This window comes from Gossypium hirsutum, chromosome A09 (assembly GCF_007990345.1).
Source record: "Gossypium hirsutum isolate 1008001.06 chromosome A09, Gossypium_hirsutum_v2.1, whole genome shotgun sequence".
Classification (NCBI taxonomy): domain Eukaryota; kingdom Viridiplantae; phylum Streptophyta; class Magnoliopsida; order Malvales; family Malvaceae; genus Gossypium; species Gossypium hirsutum.
The window spans coordinates 47,207,575-47,217,101 of NC_053432.1; the positions used below are offsets into that span (position 1 = coordinate 47,207,575).

General features: G+C 40.0%; 1 protein-coding gene across 1 annotated transcript; it reads left to right on the forward strand.

Moving 5' to 3' along the window:
- Positions 1 to 1,899: 1,899 nt before the first annotated feature.
- LOC121206000 (uncharacterized) lies at positions 1,900 to 3,468 on the forward strand. The gene has a single exon (XM_041076150.1). It carries the CDS (start codon positions 1,900 to 1,902, stop codon positions 3,466 to 3,468), a length of 1,569 nt encoding a protein of 522 aa, XP_040932084.1.
- The last annotated feature ends 6,059 nt before the right edge of the window (positions 3,469 to 9,527 follow it).

The following is a 9,527-nucleotide window of genomic DNA, read 5'->3' on the forward strand; positions in this document are numbered from 1 at the left end:
AGCAGCATTGCAGAATTGTGAACTTCAGATTGAGCAGCTTAAGGCAAGAGAAGGACATTGGAAGGGAGAGCTTCACCATTTTTAGGATCAAGTCAGAGATAGAGACTACCTCATGGGAGAAGCCATAGTCCAGATTCGAGAGATTGCTGATCATTTGCAAGACCTGACAGCGCAAGCTAATGTATGAGTGCAAAGTATGAGTCAGTGTCAGATAGAGGTCGAGAGCTAGCTTTGTTATTGGATAGGGTTAAAACTCTGGGCTTGAGGGTGAAAGCGTATTTGTAATCCGTTTTGTGTAAAGATTTTTGTCTCTTAAATAACATTTTCTAAAAGAAACTGAATCAGAATCGATATCTTTTTGCATTCATGCATTTGCATCTCATCGCATCATATGCATTCAAATTTATAGAAAGATCCTAATTAGTTAAAATTACTAGAGAGAGAAAGAGAGAGTAAGAGAAAGAGAAAACCTAGAAGCAACACATCCTTACAGTACACGCCCTAAGAAAAAGAATATGGATCAAAGACTTGAGCAGATCCAGAGAGAAATGCAAGAGCAATTACAGGAACAATTGGCAAAAATCCAACAGGAGATGAATGATCAAATGTTAGCGGCCCAAAGGAATATGATGGCTGAAATGGATTAGCTGCTGAAGGGGGCAACGGATAAAGGAAAGGCCCCTATGACTATCACTGAAGAGGATAATGAGGATCATCCTCTAGGTTTTACCCCACCCATGTGCAAACTCAACCTAAGGCATATCCCCGAAGGCCGTCCGTCACAATAAGGCCTCAACATAGGCAAGTCGATGCTGGAACACCCATAAACTTCTAAACTGGCTCGGGATCCAACCCGGGAGATAACCCTACCAATCCAGTCATCCCTAATTTAGATGTAGCTGAGAGGAAAGAGATGAGACTCGAATCATCAAGGCAATTAGAGGAACGTTGCAGATGGTTAGAGGAGAAATTTAAGGCATTGGAAAATGCTAATAATCGTTAGGGAATTGATGCCAAGGACTTGAGTTTGGTCCCAGATTTGGTGCTTCCTCATAAGTTCAAGATGCCAGAATTTGAAAAGTACAATGGGACTACTTGCCCTGAGGCCCATATCACCATGTTCTGTAGGCGGATGACCAGCTATGTAAACAATGATCAACTATTGATCCATTGTTTCCAGGATAGTTTGGTTGGGGCAGCGGCTAGGTGGTACAATCAATTGAGCCGCACTAGGATCGGTTCTTGGAGAGACTTAGCGCAAGCCTTCATGCAGCAATATAATCATGTGACTGACATGACTCCTAATAGAATCACTCTACAGAACATGGAAAAGAAGCCTAATGAGAGCTTTAGGCAATATGCACAGAGGTGGAGGGAGGTTGCCATGTAAGTTCAACCACCGCTCTTAGAGAAAGAAACTACCATGCTGTTCATTAACACCTTGAAGGCCCCATTCATTACTCATATGATTGGAAGTACCATCAAGAGTTTTGCGGATATAGTTATGGCAGGGGAAATGATTGAGAACGCCATAAGGGGTGGTAAGATAGAGGGGGAAACTACTAAAAGATCGGCCCCAAGAAGGAAAGATAATGAGGAGAACAATACGAGTAGTTATAACTCAAAAGCGATTACGGTTAGTCAGCCCAGAGCAACTACAGTTGGGCAACAGGGTTCTCAAAAGCAGGGTTCTCACGTCTATCCCAGTGACGTACCAAGAGCTTTATCAAAGTTTATTTGATGCGCACGCAATAGCTCCTTTTTCATTTGAAACCACTGCAACCTCCATATCTCAAATGGTACAATGCAAACACCAAATGTGAATACCATGTAGGGATATCAGGGCATTCGATCAAAAGTTGCACTGGCTTTAAAAAAGCAGTGGAAAGACTTATCAAGATGGGGGTCGTAAAATTTGATGACACTCCTAGTACAGAGAACCCGTTGCCGAACCATGGTGATCAAGGGGTAAACACAATTGGGGAAAATGGTATGAGAAGGATTAAAGAGGACATGGCCGAGGTAAGAATGCCAATGAAAGTAATCTGGGAAGAAATGATGAAAAGAGAGATGATAATCTCTGAAGAAGGAAATAAAGAAGCGAGGGACTACTGCGAGTTCCATGTAGAAGAGGGACACGAGATCCAGGAATGTGACGAGTTTAAGGCTTTGGTACAAAACCTTATGGATAATAAGGAGCTGGAATTTTATGAAGCTGGCTCAGATGAGGGACACGTATGCGCATTGGAAGGTGAACCAAAGAATCAAAGAATCAACCGGCCAAGGATTATTATTTCTCTACCAAGGAATAATGAAGTTGAGACACAAACAACGCCGAAAGTCATTATTCACAAGCCCTTTTCCTTTTCTTATAAGGATAACAAGAGGGTACCCTGGAATTATGACTACAATGTGACAATGCCGGAGAGAGAAGATATAGCTAGTACTTCTAAAGAGGCTCAAGTTGAAGGTTCCTACACACGTAATGGGAAGCGTTATGATTCAGGAGGCATCAGAGTTGAGCCCATGAAAGTGAAAGCCTTTGATATTGAGAAGGAGAATGGGGTTGAGGTACTTGTTAATGAGCCAGTGAAAGAAGAAGAAGCTAGAGAGTTCCTAAAATTCATGAAACACAGTGAGTATAGCGTGGTTGAACAATTGCGCAAACAACCAGCTCGCATATCAGTGTTCACTTTGCTTCTGAGTTCAGAGGTACATCGTGAGGCATTAATGAAGGTGCTCAATAAGACTTACAATACTAATGATATATCCATCAACAAGTTGGATCGATTGGTTAGTAACATAAGCGCTGACAACTTCATTTATTTCAATGATGATGAAATCCTACCTGGTGGCATGGGATCAGCTAAAGCTTTGGACATCACCACTCGCTGCAAAGGATATAAATTGCTAAGTGTGCTTATTGATAATGGGTTAGCCTTAAATGTCCTGCCATTGTCCACATTGAACATATTGCCCATAGACAGTTCTCACATGAAAACATGCCATAATGTAGTGAGAGCATTCGATGGTACGGAGAGAAAGGTCATGGGAGGAATCGATATCCCTTTGATGATCGGGCCAAACACGTATGAGGTAGAATTTCTAGTGATGGACATCAAGCCCTCTTATAATTGCTTATTGGGAAGGCCTTGGATACATTCGGCAGGAGCGGTGCCCTCATCTTTGCACCAGAAATTGAAGCTAGTAACAGATGGACGGCTGGTCACCATAAATGCGGAGGAAGACAACATAGCAGCAGTTGCCAGTGACGCACCCTATGTAGAGGTGAATGAGGAGGCCGTTGAGTGTTCTTTTCGCTCATTAGAATTCGTTAATGCAACATTTATTTCAGAGGGGAATGAGGTGCCAGTGCCTAAGATATCCAGAATCACAAGAATGGGTTTGCAGATAACAGTGGGGAAAGGAGCCTTGCCAGAAAATGGATTGGAAAGATATCTCCAATGAGGGATTCAAGTTCCAGAACTAAAGGAGAAGAGAGACCATTTTGGCTTGGGTTTCAGGCCAGATCACAGGCAGAAGAGAAAGGAAATAGAGAAGTGTCAAGAAAGAAGAAGAGCGCGTTTAAGTGGAAGAGAAGTAGAGTGGGAATCGATGACGTTCCCTCATATATCTTAGACCTTTATATCAGGAGGGATAATTTATCATAAGAGAGGGTTGCTCGAAAAAGGAAGTCATCACATCAATGCTGTACACAATGAAGAGTCTGAACGAAGAAACCTTGAGGGCATTCGCTGTTACGAACTGGGAAGCTCTTTAAACAATTGGACTGCAGAAGAACTTCCTGTAGTTTTTAAAGATTTTTCAGAGTAATTTTCAAAAAACTCTTGTTGCTCTAAGATCCTAGGAGTAATAAGATTTCATTTGTAAAATAGGCTCATGTTCGGATATTTGCGTTTCAATAAAACCCAACTTTTGTTATCAATTCGAGTGAATATACTTTTGACCTTTTTAAATTTTTTCAATTTTTTTTCATTTCATTCATAACACATAAAAAAACATTCTTAAATTCATTCATTCTTTGTACATTCTTTCGTACCCCGCAGGTCCCTAGATATCAATGACATGAGCACTGATACTACAAATCCTGAATTCTTTTTTGAGCAAGACATGTGTTTAGAAGAATCTCAGGATTTTGAAGATGACAGGGATTGTGATGTGTCTCCAGATCTGTTGAGAATGGTGAACAAGAGGAGAAACAAATCCTACCCCATGAGAAAGAGGCAATAGAGAATGTAGCCTTGGAGAAAGGAAAAGAGGTGAAAATTGCGACACACATTGCTAAGGAAACGAGACAAGGTCTTGTTGAGCTGCTACGTGATTTCAAGGATATCTTTGCATGGTCATATCAGGATATGCCGGGGTTGAATACTGATATCGTGGTACATCGTCTCCCCATAAGATAGGATTGCAAGCCAGTCTAACAAAAATTGAGAAGGATGAGGCCTGATATTGTGCTGAAAATAAAAGACGAAGTCAAAAAGCAGTTTGATGCTGGATTCCTACAAGAGCTTAAGTACTCAGAATAGGTGGCTAACATTGTGCCTGTTCCTAAGGAGGACGGGAAGGTACGAATGTGTATTAATTACAGAGATCTGAACAAAGCTAGCCCAAAGGACAATTTTCCTTTACCGCACATCAACACTTCGGTGGACAATACAGCGGGATATTCGTTGTTCTCCTTTATGGATGGCTTCTCAGGGTACAATCAGATAAAGATGCATCCTAAGGACATGGATAAAACCACCTTCATAACATTGTGGGGAAGTTTTTGTTACAAGGTAATGCCCTTTGGGCTGAAGAATGCAGGGGCAACATACCAAAGGGCTATGGTGACCTTATTCCACGATATGATGCATAAAGAGATTGAGGTGTATGTTGATGACATGATTTCCAAATCTCGAACAGAAAAGAAACATATTAAAGTCTTGAGGAAGTTGTTCCTGAGATTGAGGAAGTTTCAGTTGAAGCTTAATCCAGTAAAGTGCTCATTCGGAGTTAGGTTGGGGAAATTATTGGGTTTTGTGGTCAGCAAAAAAGGAATAGAAGTTGACTCAGACAAGGTTAGAGCCATATGAGAACTGCCTCCACCACGTACTCAGAAGGAAGTTCGGGGTTTTCTTGGAAGGTTGAATTATATAGCTCGGTTTATTTCACAATTAACCGAGAAATGTGATCCTATATTTTGCCTTCTTAGAAAACACAACCAAGGTATTTGGGATAAAGAATGCCAGAATGCCTTTGATAAAGTCAAGCAATACTTGTTAAACGCTCCAGTGTTATCTCCGCCCAATCCAGATAGACCATTAATTCTGTACTTATCAGTGTTTAGTAATTCTATGGGATGTGTGCTTGGTCAACATGACGAGACAGGAAGAAAAGAGAAGGCGATATATTACCTCAGTAAGAAATTCACTGAATGTGAGATGAGATATTTGCCAATTGAGAAGTTGTGTTGTGCTTTGATCTGGACGACTTGAAGGCTGAGGCAATATATGCTATATCATACGACTTGGCTAATTTTAAAACTTGATCCATTAAAGTACATGATGGAGTCAACAGCCCTAAATAGAAGAATGGCAAGGTGGCAAGTACTGCTTTCGGAGTTTGATATAGTCTATGTGAGTCAAAAGGCTATAAAAGGAAGCGCGATAGCAGAATTTCTGGCTAGCAAAGCTCTAGAAGATTATGAGCCATTGAGATTTGATTTCCCTAATGAGGAGTTGATGTGTGTGGCAACTACTGAAGAATATCCATGAAAGCTGAATTTTGACGGTGCATCCAATGCGGTAGGAAATGGAATTGGGGTAGTCTTGGTATCCCCAAATGGTGATCATTATTCATTTACATGTAAATTGGATTTTGACTACACGAACAATATGGCCGAGTATGAAGCATGCATTATGGGAATTCGAGTGGCCAAAGAGTGAAAAATTAGAACCCTAGAAGTATATGGAGACTCTGTGTTGGTAATTTACCAACTTAGGGGTGAATGGGAGACAAGGGATCCAAAATTGATTAATTATCGAAAGGTGGTTTTGGAGTTACTTGAGGAGTTTGATAACATCACCTTCAATTATCTCCCACGGGACGAAAATCAGATGGCAGATGCTTTAGCAACACTGGCTTCCATGATTAAATCAAATAAAAAAGAGGATGTGAGACCAATTCAGATGAGTATTTTGAGGTTCCAGCTCATTGTTGTAACATAGAAGAAGAGGAAAAGGATGGCCATCCTTGGTATCAAGATATATTACGGTATGTGAGAAATTGTGAATATCCTGAGCAAGCAACTGAGAATGACAAAAGAACCTTGAGGAGGTTAGCCTGCGAATATGTACAAGACGAGGACATCCTTTATAAAAGAAGGAAAGATCAGGTGCTTTTGAGATGTGTCAACACTGTGGAAGCCAGACAAATCTTGGAAGAAGTACATGAAGGTGTTTGTGAGACACATGCTAACGGCTTTACAATGGCAAGGCAAATAATGAGGTTTGGATACTATTGGTCTACTATGGAAGGAGATTGTATCAGCTATGCCAAGAAGTGTCATAAATGCCAGATATATGAGGACAAGATTCATGTACCACATTCACCTTTGCATGTTATGACTTCTCCATGGCCCTTTTTCATGTGGGGCATGGATGTCATTGGGCCAATATCACCAAAATCTTCGAATGGGCATCGTTTCATTTTCGTGGTTATTGACTACTTCACGAAATGGGTAGAGGCAGCTTCATATGCTAGTGTTACCAAGTCAACAGTAAGTCGATTCTTGAGAAAGGAGATTATTTGTTGGTATGGAATGCTTGAGAGGATCATATCAAACAATGCATTGAACTTGAATAACAGCACGATTGCAGAAGTCTGCAGCCAATTCAAGATCAAACATCATAATTCATCTCCATATCGCCCAAAAATGAATGGGGTAGTGGAAGCTGCCAACAAAAATATCAAGAAGATAGTGGGAAAATGACTGAGACCTACAGAGATTGGCATGAGAAATTACCATTTGCATTCTCCGCCTATCGAATGTCCGTCAGAACCTCTACTTTGGTTTATGGGATGGAGGCAGTGTTACCCATTGAAGTGGAAATACCTTCTCTTTGAATTTTGTCAGAGATAAAGCTGGATGAAGCAAAATGGATTCAATCACGGTATAATCAATTAAACTTGATTGAAGAAAATAGGCTAAAGGCTATTCGTCACGGTCAGATGTATCAGAAGTGAATGATGCGCGCTTATGACAAGAAAGTTCATCCAAGAGAATTTCACGAAGGGGACCTTGTATTGAAAAAGATTCTTCTCATACAGAAGGACTTTAGGGGAAAATGGATGCCGAATTGGGAAGGGCCGTATGTTGTGAAGAAGGCTTTCTCTGGCGGTGTACTGATTTTGACAGAAATGGATGGGAAGAGTTACCCAATCCAGTGAATTTAGACTCAGTCAAGAAGTACTTTGTCTAAAGAGAAGGGAAGCCAAGGCGAAAACCCGCAAAGGGCGCTTTGAGACTTCTAAAAAAAAATAAAAAATGGAGAGGCCAAGGTGAAAACCCACAAAGAGCGCCTTGAGACCAAAGGGGTTTTGAGTTGAAAACCCGAAAGGGCAGCTCAAATTTTGAAAAGCATGCAGTGACCTTGCTATACTGGATTCGACAAGAAGTGGAGTGTGTTGCATACCGGGGCATCAAAAAAGTACTTTGGATCTTCTAAACACATGTTAAACTCAAAGCAGTCTTCATGAAGTTTGGATACAGAAGCCCAAGCTGTGATATGTAGGGCATCGGCTTTTTGTCCTGTTTACTATCTTTGGATTCTTTTTCTTCTCAAAGATATGTTTTCAGATCAATTTCCTTTTGTATTTTTGATAATTTATCTAACTATTCTCAAGATCAAATTATTCGTCTTCCATTATTCATAAAGTGTGTTGCATCAAATAATGATTGATGAACTAAATATTTTTACAAACGAAGTTTTGCATATTACTCTGAAAATCTCTAGATAATACGAGAAACTAAAACAAAATAATTGTTTGAAGAATTCCCATGAGTGAGGGTCTGAGGTACTCGAGAAAATTTCTTCTTCAGTCCAAAAGATGATTGGACAATTCAAACGATTCAATCCTAGAAGCGAATCATCTCCAGTAGGCCGTAACATTCGAAGAATGGTATAATAGGACCAATTTGATTTAAAGCATATGAGCAGAATATGATTGATACTTCGAGTAAAATAAAGATGAAACTTTGATGGATGAATGAGTAAAGACGTCTGAAATAGGAGTCATTTTCATAACATTTTGCATCATAATATGTCTAATTAGGAGCATTTGACTCATTTCGATCATGGCATCCTAATCATTAGACATGAGCACATACGCATTCTACAAGTTATGTCCTTTAGGGGACAATGTAGATCATTGATAGTAGATTTGGCATCTCTGTATTGATGGGGAACAAATCGAAGAAGTAGTGTAACACCCCTATCCCGTAACCGTCGCCGGAATAAGATGAGGCGTTACCAGAAATTAGGAATCAGATCAGAAGAATAAAATTCTATAAGTAAACATTCAAAAGATGCCATATTCGCATCGCTTATATACATTAACCAAAATATCCTCCCACTACTAGTCTATTCTATACATGCCATAAGATAATCCAAAACATAGCAGTACCAGACAGTGGATAGTGATAGTGTGACTAGTTGCTGACGATCCCCGAGCCTGTAGCTTCGAAATGAGATCTATAAAACAGAGGAAACAAAGTAAACAGAGTAAGCATTACAATGCTTAGTAAGTTTTAAGCAGTGTCAACAGATAACAATCAAATTATAACATAGTTGTTCGTATTTTTATTTCACTCTTCCTTCGGGCATACCATCCCTTTTACCGAATATGCACATCTCATCATATACAATAGGCAGACAAACTTTCACATAAAAGTGAGCTCATGTGACATAGATATATTGTATAATTTCACATAACCTCTCACACTGATCCGATGTCACATAAATATAGGAATAGTCTCATAGATTGCTCACGTATGCATCACATGACTACCTTATGATTTAGTTCAAATCAAGCTCACATATAAACTTGCAGTCCATACCTGTTTAACCTTTCGCATTGAATATATTTCTAAGCAATTCTTATTACGAAGTCTTATAGCTTTAACCTTTACTCGGATTATCGGCGAAACCTTTAGCTCAGATGAAATCTCCACACGAAGTTATCGGGTCTTACCCGAACAAAATTTTCACACGTAGTCATCGGGTCTTACCCGGACTGTAACACCCCGAACCCGAGACCGACACCGGAGTCGGACACGAGATGTTAACAAACTTTGAAAAATTTTTCCAGACACTGCCCAGTCTGAGTACTAGTCGCTTCAAAAATCATATCTTGAGTTTCACAACTCGAAAATCAGTTTTGTGATTTTTCCCTAAAACTAGACTCATGTCCCCACCTATGTATTTTTTTCTAGAATTTTTGGTCTGGCCAATTAGTACAGT

What these genes read in the sequence shown, in the direction of transcription:
- LOC121206000 (XM_041076150.1), top strand. Translation starts at nt 1,900, where the DNA reads ATGGGGGTCGTAAAATTTGATGACACTCCTAGTACAGAGAACCCGTTG.